The sequence below is a fragment of the Alosa sapidissima genome, chromosome 21 (genome assembly GCF_018492685.1).
Source record: "Alosa sapidissima isolate fAloSap1 chromosome 21, fAloSap1.pri, whole genome shotgun sequence".
Taxonomy (NCBI): domain Eukaryota; kingdom Metazoa; phylum Chordata; class Actinopteri; order Clupeiformes; family Clupeidae; genus Alosa; species Alosa sapidissima.
The window spans coordinates 12,300,699-12,315,938 of NC_055977.1; the positions used below are offsets into that span (position 1 = coordinate 12,300,699).

At 41.5% G+C, this 15,240-nt stretch overlaps 2 protein-coding genes across 8 annotated transcripts; both read left to right on the top strand.

Moving 5' to 3' along the window:
* Nucleotides 1–1,041: 1,041 nt before the first annotated feature.
* Nucleotides 1,042–11,490, top strand: LOC121696293. 6 transcript variants are annotated; one of them, XR_006026282.1, is made up of 8 exons: nt 1,042–1,125; nt 1,211–1,271; nt 2,031–2,074; nt 2,387–2,567; nt 4,722–4,758; nt 4,872–5,194; nt 11,088–11,172; nt 11,290–11,490. XR_006026282.1 is itself a non-coding variant. In XM_042077711.1 (8 exons), the coding sequence occupies exons 6-8, from the start codon at nt 5,110–5,112 to the stop codon at nt 6,665–6,667; spliced, it is 1,257 nt and encodes a 418-aa protein (XP_041933645.1). In that variant the 5' UTR covers nt 1,042–1,125; nt 1,211–1,271; nt 2,031–2,074; nt 2,387–2,567; nt 4,722–4,758; nt 4,872–5,109; the 3' UTR covers nt 6,668–7,409. The 6 variants fall into 6 exon arrangements, 5 of the variants coding, with proteins under 5 accessions (XP_041933645.1, XP_041933640.1, XP_041933641.1 ...); XM_042077711.1 differs by lacking the exons at nt 11,088–11,172; nt 11,290–11,490 and adding exons at nt 5,357–5,399; nt 5,539–7,409; XM_042077706.1 differs by lacking the exons at nt 11,088–11,172; nt 11,290–11,490 and adding an exon at nt 5,539–7,409.
* Nucleotides 11,491–12,045: 555 nt separating this feature from the next.
* On the top strand, nt 12,046–15,141 carry LOC121696296 (transmembrane protein 249-like). 2 transcript variants are annotated; one of them, XM_042077714.1, is made up of 6 exons: nt 12,046–12,119; nt 12,558–12,697; nt 12,844–12,944; nt 13,321–13,513; nt 14,114–14,202; nt 14,952–15,141. In XM_042077714.1, exons 2-6 carry the CDS (start codon nt 12,586–12,588, stop codon nt 15,081–15,083), a joined length of 627 nt encoding a protein of 208 aa, XP_041933648.1. In that variant the 5' UTR covers nt 12,046–12,119; nt 12,558–12,585; the 3' UTR covers nt 15,084–15,141. The 2 variants fall into 2 exon arrangements, with proteins under 2 accessions (XP_041933648.1, XP_041933649.1); XM_042077715.1 differs by having other exon boundaries at nt 12,051–12,119; nt 12,539–12,697.
* Nucleotides 15,142–15,240: the final 99 nt, after the last annotated feature.

Genomic DNA, 15,240 nt, shown 5'->3' on the forward strand with positions numbered 1-15,240 from the left:
AGTGAGATTTTCAAATGCACGCTTGGTGCTGCCCCTCGTGTTGGGCCATTACACTATTCGTGGTCAGACCTTTAATCATCTAGATTACCAGGGTCTGGAATCTCCAGGCTAGAGCTGTCCAAGTCCAGAGGCAGAAAAGCAGCCCCACACCCAGGGGCGCTGCTAAAAAATAGTATTATCGGGGTCCTCTCGGGGGGCCCCCTTTCAGTGCTGGGCTCTTAGAATCGAAAACTGTGCTGGATAAAAACAATGTTACTGTGTAGATGTGATTTCCTTTATTCCAACTACTCTGGCGCATTTTAAGGTCGCCTGTTGCTACTGAAGAAGTGTGTTGTGTGTGTTGTCCCGTTCACTTGTTCAATTGGCTAGGTTCTTGGCCTAACTTCACTTACCCTACCATGAGTTTGGTATTTCTGTTATTTGGATCAAATGAGTGAGACCCAGTAGCCTAAGTGTTCAAAATAAAACTTTAGGCTAAGGTATTCTCCTAATAACGTAGCCTAGAGAGTCTACAGCGCACGAATTTTGCGGTGAAAATGTTCCGTCAATTTTGATCTAGGCTTGGCTAGCCTTTAAGAAAATGTTTGTTTATGTTGCAAGGTGTGCATTATGTTGCTAAGTGTTGCATTCCTGAATAGTTTCTGGGCCAGAAGGAGTTTTTTCTATCGGGTTTTATCTATGGTTGTTCTGCATTCTGACGGGATGACGGACTGAGCCACTCGGAGGCTGCTTCTGGGCTGCATGTGGCCCGTAAGCCACCATTTGAATAGCCAAATAGGGATGGACAATAATGACACTGTTTGATGCTTGGAAATATTGGTAAACGTGCGGTAATCTAGCCTAATCAATGGCACTGCTGACCAAAGATTTTAGAACAGAGCTCTGTTCTAGAATCTTTGCTGCGGACATTATGTGGAAAAGACGTGTTGATTCGAATGTGTGGCACACAGAGCAGCCGCAACAACGCAAGACTCATTGTGACATCACCAAAGGTCCATGATGTGAATTTATCACTTTTGAGATAAGATAGCATTTATCTAGTGACAGTGGACGTGTGTGTGAAGAAAACGCGTTAACAGTCAGGACTGTGCCTATGTGCAGGGGCGATTCTACAGGAAATCAATGGTAGGGTATTTTTTATATCTTAAACCCATAACTTTTAAGACTATATATAGGTGTTTATGCAAAGCAAAATCTGAATGTCTTTCAGAAAATGCTGCAGCCCAAGCAGACCGAACCTGAGTATGGGCTCAGCACTGACGCTGGTACAGGTAAGATTTACTTGTCCAGAATCTCATGAAAACTATGCGGAATTTTACAGTTGCAGTAATTTCCAGTTCATCCTCTAAGTAATGTTCCATGGCTTCAAGATGAAATTATTTGTATATTTCTGTTAAAATTAATTAACTTTAATTAATGAAATAAATTAACTTCAGGTGGCACTGTACCTGCAATATCTACAATGGCTGAGACTGAGGCAAGAGCTCAGCGCCAGAATGGGAGTTATATCGCAGAGCTCCTTAAGTTTTTTGATGATCTGTCAGAGGAGTGTCTTTTATTTAATTTATATCCTAACATAACAGGAGATCAAATATATTTGTATTAGTCTAACTGAATGTAAATATAACTAGATGTACCGCATAGCGGTACAAAATATGACCGTTGCTCAGTCCTGTACACCCGTTCCGCGAAAATAAATCACACTTAAATTTGTCTCCATATTTTACTCCATCCCCCACTCTTGAAACGTTTGTGTATGCTTGTTTGGCATGCCTGAGTGTGTGTGTGCGGCTGCACAGAAAGTAGCCTACTGGTGCGGAAAAGGTGAATAGATTGTAGAATAGCCAAAGAAGTTGTAGCATTGTTATAAAACCTTTAAAATCTCTAAACAATCACAAGTAGGGCAGTTCATCACAGTTCATCCATTGCAACTGGATTGATGAAAGGTCACTTACACCTGTAGGCTACATTGTATTTGGGAAAAGCAAATGTTTTTTTTTTTTTTTTTATGTATTTATAAACAAAAACAGCTCTGTCAGTTCCATGCCGTTTTCAACAGCTATCAAAAACAAAGGTAATTTTTGTGAATGTTTCTTCTTCTACATAAGATTTTAGTCATCTTTAGTTCATGTAATACTTTATTGTCAATGCACAAAGTAAGTAACAGTAGTCTGAAACGTTATTGTTAATACACAAATTAAGTAACAGTAGTCTGAAACGAAATGCTATTTTACATCTAACCAGTGGTGCAAATAACTTTTACTTTCAATACTTAAGTACATTTGAAGGCAAGTTCTTTGGTACTTCCACTCAAGTGGAAATGTAAAAGGAGGACTTCTTTTACTGGAGTAACATTTGACCATGTGTATCTCTACTTTCACTCAAGTACAGGATTTGTGTACTTCGTCTACCACTGGGATTTGCCTACTCCTCCTAGCAGAACTCAGCCAGTTGAGAGAAGTTGGAGGGACAACTGGCTAAATACATGGCCATGTACTGCCCGCTTCAGATCTACCCAAAACATTTCTATTGAATTGTGGTCTGGACTTTGACTAGCCGAATCAAGAGTACGATTTTTTGTTTTGTTTATTTTGCTTGAATGTTTACAGTATAAGGTCCTGTTGTTAAATCTATTTCCTCCCAAGCTTCATCTCCCTGACTGACGTGAGGTTCAGATCAAGAATTTTTTGATAGAATTCATGGTTTCCTCGATGATATGTAGTAATCCTACCCTGGAAACTCCAGAGTTCTCGCTGAAGTGAATGTTTCTTCTAGTCATCTTTAGTTCATGTAATACTTTATTGTCAATGCACAAATTAAGTAACAGTAGTCTGAAACGTTATTGTTAATACACAAATTGTTAATACACAAAGTCTGAAACGAAATGCTATTTTACATCTAACCAGTGGTGCAAATAACTGACATGTCCAAATGGGTCTTGATGAAAGGCGTCGCTAGACTGTTCATACACATTTTAACGGGCCAAAGTTGAAGAGCTGTTGTCCGTTATTGTTCGTGCAAATATAGGCTGATTCATGTTCCCTTGCATTGTGTAACTGAGGTCCATGGCTAGTCTGGCTTTCATCAGACCAAGCTCAATCTTTTAAGAAATCAAAAAATAAATAGCGGGCAAATCAGGCTGGGTTCACCCAGCCTAGTCCATAGGCACCCGATATTGTTTAATTTTCCGATTGAGATATCCACGCTCTGGCTATTCTAAATGCAAAAATGCATCAGGGAGTTATGACATAACTGTAACTAACAAACTAGATCCTAATAGAAAGCTGTTAGCTTCCCTAAGCTACAGGTAGGCTTATAAGGTAGGCCTATTTACAACATAAATTGTCAATAGGCTATGCTGGCGACACAAAGTAAATCTCCTTTGGAAACCAATGGCTTACGCCTTACAGTATCAAGCGGACTTAAATTGCCATATCGTGGCGAAAAGTTGTAATAAAATTCACGCAGCCTCATGAGTCAATGAAAGCGCGAATGAAGTAGCCACTTCTAAATGGGACCCACTACACAGTAGCTTAAGGTGTGTTGCTAAAGCAGCCATAATGAAATGAAGGTGTCATTGTTTGGATAGGCCTACTTCACACACACGTGCTTTTTAATTTCACAGACTACAACTACCAAGCTGGAATCAAAGCACATCGATTCCCCTCTCACATCCTGCAAGCACTTAAAACAAAATAAACAGGCGTCTCAGTCTCACGCATGTATAGGCAAAACTGTATCAGACCGGTGTAACGTTGGTTAATCTTCCATTGCACAGAATGATTTTGTAGCACGTGCAATAAATGACAGTCGAAAGATACAATTACAGTGCTGCTATCAATTTGCTTGGTATAACCGCATTTATAGTTTTCTACAAATGCAATCAATCAAATTGGCCTCCATCACTCAACCAACGCTAACGGTAACATTACCTAGGTCCTTATTGATATTATAAGATTAACGTACCTGCAGTAAAAACCAAGCATGTCCGATAAACATCCTCAGATTTATTTCGGCTTCAAGAAGAAATGGGAATTACATTTCATGTGAACATCGTCCTATCCTTATTAGATGTTCTCTGCTGTAAATTACAGTCCTTGTAGGAAGCGTCCATTGTTTTTCCAACCCACTTTTAACTTCCAACAAAACGTTGGAACTGCAACGATGCGCCATCTAGTGGACAAACGACTACTTATCGACAATACTGGAAATGCAGCCATGATGATGATGATGAATATTTATTTTGACTTTCTTTTAATCCTACTGAATTTGTAATTATGTATCTGCCGTTCTAATACCGATAGTATGTGGGTGCCTGTGTGTGTGTGTGTGCATGTGTATATGTGTGCACCGCCATCTACAGGCCAATGAGTGTACAGTCACTAAATGTACACATAACCTAATTTTTTTTAGACCCCCCCATGGATGAAATTCTACGAAACTTGGCATTTAGGAAAAACTGCTTTTTTTGCGGTTCGGGGGGCCTAGCATGGGGGGGGGAGTGGCCCCCGGGGACGAAACGAAATTTCTAGTGGTAAAAGTCTAGTGGGGCTACATACCCACCAAATTTCATGTGCCCCGGTGGTTCGGTGTCCCGGGTATCGTTGACCAAAAATTCAGGAAGTAGATGACGAAAAAAAAAAAAAAAAAAAAAAAACTTTGACAATCCCTATATGAACGCTTCGCTAGCGGCGGTCATAAATATTCTTTGTTTTTGTCAGGGAATGGACTGCTTTTTCTCTGAAAATGGACATTCCAGTAAGTTCTTTCTCTTTTGATTTTGTAAATCACATTTGGACTTGTATTTTCATATTACAGACAACATGCAATGTGTGTGGCATTTATCATTTATTCCTCCCATTAATAACCAGGTGCCAAGAGAAGAATTTCTCACAACATGTGTGGACATAGCAAAAGTAGTTTGTTTAACTTCACTGCACATTGTCCTTCCGGCCCTCTACCAAATGGTGGACAAGGACACACAGGCAGGACATCGGGTATCGACACCCCAAGCTGCCAGTCGACCCTCCAGTGGCAGCTCCAGGTCATCTCGTCCCAGAACCTTGTACAGCTTTGTTCAGGATGACGTGGATGTGATGATTATGAAGAATGGCGTCCTCTCCAAAATCCTCCGAAAGAGAAGTGCACCGTCTTCACCCAGCCTTCCTAAAGGCCAATATTCTCCGTCTCACAGGTACAGTATCAATCAGTCTCAGTCATTTGAAAAGGATTCCGTTAGGATTCAGTGTGTTAGAAAACTAGATTTTGAATTGTAGTGTTATGACTTTTAAACTAGACTATTGTGACCTAAACATACTCTTACTCATACTTAATTCATATTTTATTATATTAATAGCACACATCACATTATGGTTATACAGACGAACATACAGATACAGGTGAATATACGCTATAATGTCTTTACTGTAACTTAACAATAGCTTCTAATTAATTTGTATGCCTTCCCTATAATTATTTCGATATTAATGTATCACATGTCCTTCTGCAGTCTAATCTATGTCGTATGATGTCTTAAGGGTCTAAAACCTCATTGGTGGAATTCAAATCGACTGCTCTCTGTGATCAGCTGGAGACCAGCTTTGACCTCACTAAAGAGAGTTTATGCCTCAGTGTCATGCAAGACCTGATGAAGAAATTGATTGAGCGTCAGTCCCAGTCTCTCAGTGGGGACCTGCGGGACTATTCCAGTCACGTCGTTGAAGAGGTAGTTGTTTCTGTCTTTAGGGCACTGAGGACGTCTGGTCAGAATGGTGTTAGTGCTCAGGAGACTACAGAGATGCTCCAGCAAGTCTCCAATAGGCTTTGTGGGTTTTCAACCAAGCAGGATGCAGCAAGAGCCCAGGTTTCTCCTGCTGAGGATGAGACTCTTGAATCCACTTTGGCCTGCACAGCAAGAGACACAATGGATGCTCTAATTCAAACAATGGAAGACTGTCTGGAAGATGGAGATAAATTCAAGCCAACAAAAAATATTCTTGCAACTCTGAAGAAAGTTGTCCAAGTGTTGGCTTGCCGTAGCACTTCCTTGGAGGAATTTAAAGCTGATGCTGTCATCGACCGGGACTGTAAAAGTCGAAGCTTAGAACAAGCTAACACCATTGAAAGTGCCCAGATGCTATCTAGTGAGGAGTTCCACTCCAAATTGGCTGTTACGGATGTACTCTGTGTCCACGGCTTTCTTTCTACTCCGTCCGTTAATTCTCGTCTGACTCCAAGTGCTTCTCCTGTTGGAAATATCTTAGAGAACAAACCTGCCATCTCCTCAAGGTCAGCTCCTGTCCTTTCGGGATCATTTCCTCAGACAGTTGACCCAGCCACCACAATCCTTATTGAAACATTTGTTGGTGAGATAAGGAAAATAGCGCAGTCCTATGAGGCTAGCTCATGTGAGGGTAATTCTCTGAAGGCAGAGAAAATTGCGGCTGAAGAGGCCCTGGATTATGAGGCAAGTGTCACTGGGGCCAAAAAGAGCTCAGTCCTAGAGGCTGCAGTCCACATCTATCACAAGGTGCACACTACGGTGAGGGACCTGTTCAAACAACCACACTTTTATCAGAGCAAAGGTGACGTTATACCCAATAAAAATGATACACATGAACAGGAATGCCAAGGCCTCTCTTTTCAAGGCCTGCCGTTGTCTAACTAAAGTTATAAGAGTTTATCTGTGGCCATCTCAGAGGATTCTGCAGAGCTCTGTGAAGATTGACATTGAATCCTCACAACCCATTCCGGCTTTAACTGAGCCTCAACTGGACACTTGCACAAAGGGTGTTCAGAGGTTTCCTTGCTGCATACTTTAATGGGGTCAAAAAGCAACCCCTCTCATCCACGACTTCAAAAACTAGCCAGTTTCTGGACAGGGTACTTTACCAGCTTGATGATTTGACGTCCTCATCCTCAGCCTCAACTCTCCAATCCAAAGAGACTCTTCTCAGTGACTGTGCCACTTTCATTTCTGATAATGATGAATGTTCAACCAGGACAGCCCTTGAGGAAGCTCCTGTAGCTCCATGCATTGAAGAACTCTGTAGTGAGGAGTTCCAAATAAAAGCCTTCAAAGGAGTGAGTGATGCACTTCTAGGGTCAGGAGTAAGCCACGTTTCTCTTGAATTAAACACCTCTACTAGCAGTGCATGTGGCATTGATTTGACCAAAGAGACAGTGAGTGGGACTCCAGAATCAGCTGATGAGGCCATACCTGACAACTTGAGTGACAACAAGCCTGGAGTGATGCTGGATTCCGCTGCCGCTGGACTTTACCAAAGCATGCATAACAAAGTCAGACAGATCTTTGCCCTGTGGAACTTTAAAGGAGAATTCTGGTGTGATATTGACCTAAAGTGTGTTGAAACATGATACCGAGTGTGAACGTATGTCTCATAGCTCACCTCGGCTTGTCCCCTGCACTCAGAAATCTGGCGCTAGTTAGCCAATGCTACCAACACAGTGTTTTGTTGTGGTGCCTCGGGCATCGCCCTAGCCATGCAAATAAATAACTGTTTTACACCATTTACGAGGCTCAAAGTAGCTCCATACTTCATTGGTAGACTTACAAGGGCCTTGACATTTAAAACGAGACATGGAGAACTTTGAAAAAGCACTGGTAGTTTATTTACAAGACGATTTATACAGACAGTACCTTAAAGAATTTTACCGTTCGACGCCATCTTGAATTTAGTCACGATAAGTCGAGCGATGAGTACGAACGAACAGGTATGATGAGGGATCAGGTCCAAAAAGAATTCAGTGGAAATGCATGGATTCAGTTGCTTCCAGTAGCAGCAACTGGAATCCATGCATTTTCACGGAATTATTTTTGGCTAGGCCGATGCCCGAGGCACCACAACGAAACATTGTGTTGGTAGCATTGGCTAACTAGCGCCAGATTTCTGAGTGCAGGGGACAAGCTGAGGTGAGCTATGAGACATACATTCACACTCGGTATCATGTTTCAACACACTTTAGGTCAAAATCACACCGGAATTATCCTTTAAGGGCAAACGGCCAGAACAAGGGATTACTTTGGAGGATGCATCAACTAGTGGTCCTGCACATGCAGTTGCACTGAATAAAATGAACCAGAATGAGAATGTGGTCAACCCTGAAGCCTCCCAACCAATGGGAGCCACTACTGATGCCCAAGTTCTGGGTGCTGATGCTGATGAGTGCACTAAGGAGATAATGACAGAGATTTTGATGGTCTACAAAGAACAAATGGCTAGAGTGTATATGGTATAAGTATAAGTATATATACTCTTTTGATCCCGTGAGGGAAATTTGGTCTCTGCATTTATCCCAATCCGTGAATTAGTGAAACACACACAGCACACAGTGAGGTGAAGCACACACTAATCCCGGCGCAGTGAGCTGCCTGCATCAACAGCGGTGCAGTGAGGGGTTAAGTATAAGTATAAGTATATATACTCTTTTGATCCCGTAAGGGAAATTTGGTCTCTGCATTTATCCCAATCCGTGAATTAGTGAAACACACTCAGCACACAGTGAACACACAGTGAGGTGAAGCACACACTAATCCCGGCGCAGTGAGCTGCCTGCAACAACAGTGAGGGGTTAAGTATAAGTATAAGTATATATACTCTTTTGATCCCGTAAGGGAAATTTGGTCTCTGCATTTATCCCAATCCGTGAATTAGTGAAACACACTCAGCACACAGTGAACACACAGTGAGGTGAAGCACACACTAATCCCGGCGCAGTGAGCTGCCTGCAACAACAGCGGCGCTCGGGGAGCAGTGAGGGGTTAGGTGCCTTGCTCAAGGGCACTTCATCCGTGCCTACTGGTCGGGGCTCGAACCGGCAACCCTCCGGTTACAGGTCCGAAGTGCTAACCAGTAGGCCACGGCTAACCAGAGTAATAGACCGAAGTGCTAACCAGTAGGCCAAGTGGACTCTGGTGAAGGAAGGTACTCGGTCAGCTCATCTTCGGGATCCCAGCTGATAGATGATATTATGTCTAAGCTTGGAGAGGAATTGGTATCCAGGCCAGGTACACCCATTCCAGAGGATTTAGAAGATAAAGATACTGATGTTACTCTTCCAATCCCAAAAATCATTTTCAGTGAGGACATTGAAAGGAATGCAACAGCAAAAGTGAGCCAGGTTACTTCAATCCGCCGAAAGTTTTGATGTTGCTGTTGAGTCAGATTCCAAACTGCCTCAGGACTCCTTGCAAACCACCACTCTGCCTACCCAGTCTACTGCATCTGACATCATTAGAACAGTCGTCAGAGATATACAAAAGCTTTTCCACTCCAGGCCATCTCAAGATGAATCAGACGATGCAGAATGTGTCCTCCAAGGAAACAAAAGAGCTGAGTCAGCAGCCACATATTCGAGGTCTCAACCAAACAATAGAGTTTGTCATGCCGAAATATGGAACACAGCTCAAAACATGTTTCAAATGCTAGAGATGAAACTCAAAGACTTTCATCATCTGAAGATGCCCACATGTATCAAAACCAATGAAAGAACTGATGCAGATGCCAAAAAGGCTGTCAGCAAGATTTTAGTGACTATTCAAGAGGGACTGCTGAATTCAGCTGACTTTGAACGTTTAGATGAGCTGAAACGGATGTGGAGTATTGTTAATTCCATGATTGATAATGTAGAGAAGATGGATGATGAAAATGGACTAGGTGAACGAAATGTATCATCTGAGGAGCCTCAGAGATCTCAAACCCATCATCTGCTTCTTCAACAGCTGGCACCAGATGCATTTCCGTGGGGCCCATTGTGATACATACATACATAGACATGTCAGACACAGGATCTGCCCACCGTCATGCTTGCATAACTCAGGATACAATTGTCAAAGTGGCTAAAGTAATCATCTCCAAGCTTGGTTTAGCGAAAGACAAGAGTGCTGTCCCATGTGATGATCATTCCACAGTTCCAAAGAGGATTGAGAGAGTCCTCTCCAGGGGAAGCATTTGCTACTTCTCCCCCAGTCTTACCGGTGAGGTGTATTGTCTTTTCCTGGAGGGCAACAAGTCACCCGAGGCCATGGCCCTGGCCGCTGGCAAGAGTGCCTCAGATTCAATACTGCTGAAGGTGGGTAGGGCTAAGAAGGCATCCAAGAGAGATAGCATCGTCCAGCTAATTAAGGCTAATTACTCGGTGGAAAGTATGAAGTACCTGCTCTTGCCACTTTTCCAGTTCAGTTCACTCTAGAGCTCCAATCAGGACAACACCTTGCAGCCAGCTTCAGCGTCAAAATCCTGTCCCAGTGTTCTGCGTAATACACCAGATGAGGTGCCACGCCAGGGAGCCTCAAGATCGCCATCACAGATCCTCAATGAAACCGTGACCCTTATCAGTAATGTTATGGTCAGTGATATCATGGCCACCTCCCTGTCAGATATACTAGAGGATAACGTACCTCTACCCTCTCTTAATGCTGAGTGTCTCTCCCTGAGCCCAAGTTCTGCTGTTCTTGAACCACCTTGTGAGGGCCAACATGGTGTCACAGTTACTTCTTTACCCACTTCTCCAGTGGACGGCGATACGAAGACTACACCAGCCTTGTTTCTTTACTGGTAATATGCTTGCTGTCTCAGGTAAAGAAACAGCCTTTCGGATGATATGTTAGACATGTCCAGAAGGTTGATAGACAAGGTTTTCTATAACTTGGATGTTACAGCAGGCATCTCACGAAATGAGACTTGCGCCCATGTCAAGGCTCACAAGGTCTACAGGGCCATCTATAAGGATCTAGAGAAGGAATTCGGTTCAAAAGAGCTTATGGCAATGGAGTCTCAGGATCCATCCTTTGAGGAGACTGTGATCACATTTTAACACGTGAGCTAGTGCGAACAAGGACTCCCGTTGTTTTGTCTTCTGCACCTAATGAGTGTGAGATGGAGGGCCAAAGCAATTCCACTTTTACCAGCCCAGACGTGAAGACGCAGCCCAGGAAGGGCTTACTTTGTTTCCTTGGAAAGATGCCAAAGATTAATCTGAAGGTTGATATTATGCACTCTAACATTAATGTTTAAGAATTTTACACACACAGTCTATTACTCTAAGGTTTTTGATGCTCTTTTTAGAAATTCAAAATTGGCGTCAAGAAAGACAGCCTCAAACATGCCTCCAGCAAAGATGAAACTATTGAATCAGCCTGTTCTAATACAGGTAAGTACTTTACCTTTTTCATTTGGTGACATATCTGAAAACAGAATATTCATTTGATACAAAATACTATGACACTATTTTTCTCACGGCCTCAACTATGTTGACTTTGTTCATTAGTGTCTGGCTTTTCCTCTGAAGACAAGCCTCGTAGACGCAACATGTTTGCCAGGATGTTCCGTGTACTGACTAAGAAGTCTTAATATTAAATATTTTCAAAACTTGCACCTAATTCTAATAAACTTATGAGCATTATGTCTGTGTTTTGCTTACTGCTTTGGTCAGATTACTTTTGTCTGTGGTCAGCTGCATTTACAGTAGAATGTTCTTTCAGGGCAATGAATCTGACAAACTATAGTTACACAAACTCAATCTGTTAAATCTATGAATTAAATTGGTAAATAAGAAATCACTGTATGTGTAACTATACCTGTCCTACCATTGGATTTGTGCAAGATTCTGACAAGGCCTACAGATACAGGTCTTGTTATAACCTCTGTGTATACAGTTTACAATATTTTGGTTTGTCTGTAGACTGAAGTTTGAACTTGTTAACTACGGTAAATAGTGTTTTTACCCTGGAGTTACACTGTAAATCTGTTGATGTTGTAAGTCTCAATCTGACCATTTCTTTCCACAAAACTCGCCAGAACTCATCATTTAAGGGGTTATTTATTTATTTATTTATTTTTGTACAGGGAAGCATGTCCCGGACCCCCCTATATACAATATTGCCTATTCTAAATATGGTCAATACTCGAAATATGAATGTCCACGTAAACATACTCAAAGATCTCTCTGAATCTGAAGGGGGATTCTTTCCTTCACTGGATTTGGGATTTGGAATGTTGTCAACCTACAGGTTACCATGTCAACCATACCTTTATTGTTTTGGTGACTATTTGAACTCCATTTCTGTAGCCTATAACTTCTCTGCTAAGTGAGCAACAGTAAGTAAACAAACATATTTAAAATATTTGTGTTGGTCGTTGTCCTCTACATAGCACTTGTAATTTCACATCTCTCCTGTGTATACCGTATTTTAAATCAAATGTAGGTAGTTCAGATATAATTGTGTGTCAAATGATAAGGTGGCTATTGTCTAAGTGTACCAAATAAATTGACATGATAAATCTGACTATAGCATAGCAGGCTACATTTTGATTGTTAGTTATTGTTATAAAAACTCCTGCCCAGTTATAGGCTGTAGACTGTAGATCTGGTATGGCAAGTACAACTTAAACATAGCCCTGATGTCAAATTTAGTCAGACTAGCCTATGCCCAATACATGTTAAAATCTGACATTGAATACATGCCATCAAATCTCTCTGACCTCCATAAATAAACCGCCTAATTGTTTGTGACCAGCTTTTATTTAACTCCACAGGACAGTTTAACACCATTGTCTCAGCAGAATGACGATTGGAATCTTTAACAAATACAGGGACAAGTTATTCGTCACCAATCAAGCTTTCACTTCAAAGATCTTGCAAAACCCTAGCTTCCCTTTCATTAAAAAGGATGATGGTAAGGCCCGATGATAGATTTTCTATGTTCTACTCCATACGCATACTTTTGTCCCTCAAAACTTGAACATGCTATCTATCCTGAGAGAAAAAACATGGGATGATTATTGGCAGATTCTGTATTATTTTTTTATGTTTGTTTTTCAGTCTTTGTATATGAATATTTCCATGAAAGTTTACTGAACGGAGCTTTGTTGTTGCTTGCATCCACTATCGGCATGGCTGTGTACGTGACTGTGGACAGTGTGGTGAGTAGGCGGGGTAACCTCTTGTGCAAAATGGTAGAAGGGGAGATCATCTCTCCCTAGACGCTTCTGGACATCAATGGTTTTTGTAAAACTTGGACCAAAAATAATGGCACTCTTGATGCTGACATACAAATTCAAAAATGTTTGAAATAAAAGAAAGCTGGTCATTGATATTGTAATGCAGTGCAGTGCCCTTCTAACCTGACTAAGTGCACTTCTAACCTGAGTCAGGTTAGTGCACTTCATGAATTACTATATAACTTCATCACAATGTCATTTAAGCATAATGTCAGTATACCCACAATCACATAAATATAAGTACTTATGTCAACTAGTCAACTGCATAGTCTTGATAAGCATCTTTCTGCTGTTTCAGGCGGCCCATTCATACATCTCGTTCTTTGTGTTCAGCATGGGGGTGTCGTTGTGGCTCATCAGTTCAGGGGCCTGCCGCCGGCGTCTTGTGATTGACCACAGCAAAAAGGAGTACCGATTTTACATCCACACACACCTGCGGCACAGGGGGCCCCTTAACCAAATTTATATCCGCATCATTACACAAAAAACTGGTGAGGAGATTTATTGTTGTGATATACTATACTACATAACATACTGTACAGTATAAGAAATATGCATATAATTATAATAATATTACCTCTCCCATCAGAGCTGTAGTCGAGGGCTAAATGCAAGTAACACAGTTAATCCACCTCTTAAATTTCAGAAATAGAGTTTATCCACCTCTTTATTCACCAATTGCAACTTTTAACATTCAGAAATCACACTTTATTATCCACATTCACAATATGTACACTCATCAACACTCTATGAACCATTTACACTGGTATTGTTATAAACATTATACAATAACCTCTACCATTATCAAGCATGTTCTGAATGCTTTTTAAAAAAAAAAAAAATCTGATTCGCATGGCGCAGTCCACCTTACCGTGATCACAGAATTCATATTAACCCACTTCTTATTTTACCACTACACCCTGTCTCCCATCAACCTATATTAACCAGGTTCTTTAACACAGCATTCAGTTTAAGATCTGGGAAATATCAGGGAAATACATTTGAAAACACACAAGTCTAACTTTGTGCCCTGCTTTTAGACTTTTGCCATATTTCTTGCTTTGACTCATCCTAGTCTCATACTGCTACAGGAGCTCAAGGAACTCTCATGTACAGACTCATTCTGAATGGATATAAGATAGACTGCCATGCACTCTGTGGCTTCTCTGAGAAATACAGGGTGAGTGCATCATTCATTACCCATGGAGCACACATATGGCTGAGTAAGGGCTGAGCACAGTGTTAGCGCTTCATCTTCATATACTATAGTTAAGGCTCAATGGTGTTTTATGCCCCAACGTCGTCTTCCAGGCAGCGCTGCCACCGCTGACTTAAAGGCACCTAATCCTAAACCTAACCCCAACCCTAACCTTAACCCATGCCTAACCCTTCATGCAGCGCTGCCTTGAAGACAACGTTTGGGGCATAAAACACCAAGAAACATAGTTAAGTTTAGAATTTGTATATCCTATGTTTTAGACGTCCACTGTAGCACATTCTCATACAATTATATTTATATGATTATTTATATTTATTACAAATAATTATGACAATACCTCACAGATCTCCTCCACCCCTACACTCAGTCACGTTCCCTGCGGTCCTCTGACAAGGACCTGCTGGCCACCCCCTGCACCAGGTTGCGGACTTTTGGGGACAGGGCTTTCTCTGTCAATGCTCCCACACTATGACATAGTCTACCACTCCATGTCCACTCTGCCCCATCCCTGCCCATGTTCAAAAAGCACATCAAAACATTTATTTGCATTAAGTCCTTTGACCCCGTAACCCCCCCTATTTGTTAAGCGACCTTGCTACCATGAAAGTCCAAGTTATTATTAGTAAGGGTGGAATGGTTGAGAAAGAGAATTAAATGTATTTGACAACCATAACCTTATTTGATAACGTTATTCTCTCTCACTTTCTCAGCTGCTGGAGTGCCAGGGCAAGACAATTGCATCCAATTTACAGCTGAACTACTTTGACTACTTGGAGTCCTCCAAGCGCCACTTTGTGATTCACCGGCCTTTTCGACCCAAACCAAGCAATGTGAAGTTCTGATTGTGATGACACCCTTAACAACTCCAAACAAGCTATAAAATGCACCATGCAACATGTATTCAATCTTGCAAGCAGTAATCTTTGCAGTATAAAACATTATTGGAAAGTAAAACAATGGGCTATTTCAGTTGTTACAAGTGATAGTGCTAATATGCAA

Bases quoted from the DNA above. Each gene is read 5' to 3' on its own strand.
- LOC121696293 (XM_042077706.1), top strand. The intron at 5,195-5,538 runs GTACAGTATCAA...GATGTCTTAAGG, and splicing joins CAATATTCTCCGTCTCACAG to GTCTAAAACCTCATTGGTGG.
- LOC121696296 (XM_042077714.1), top strand. From the start codon at position 12,586: ATGACGATTGGAATCTTTAACAAATACAGGGACAAGTTATTCGTCACC. The intron at 12,698-12,843 runs GTAAGGCCCGAT...TTTGTTTTTCAG, and splicing joins TTTCATTAAAAAGGATGATG to TCTTTGTATATGAATATTTC. The intron at 13,514-14,113 runs GTGAGGAGATTT...ATACTGCTACAG, and splicing joins CATCATTACACAAAAAACTG to GAGCTCAAGGAACTCTCATG.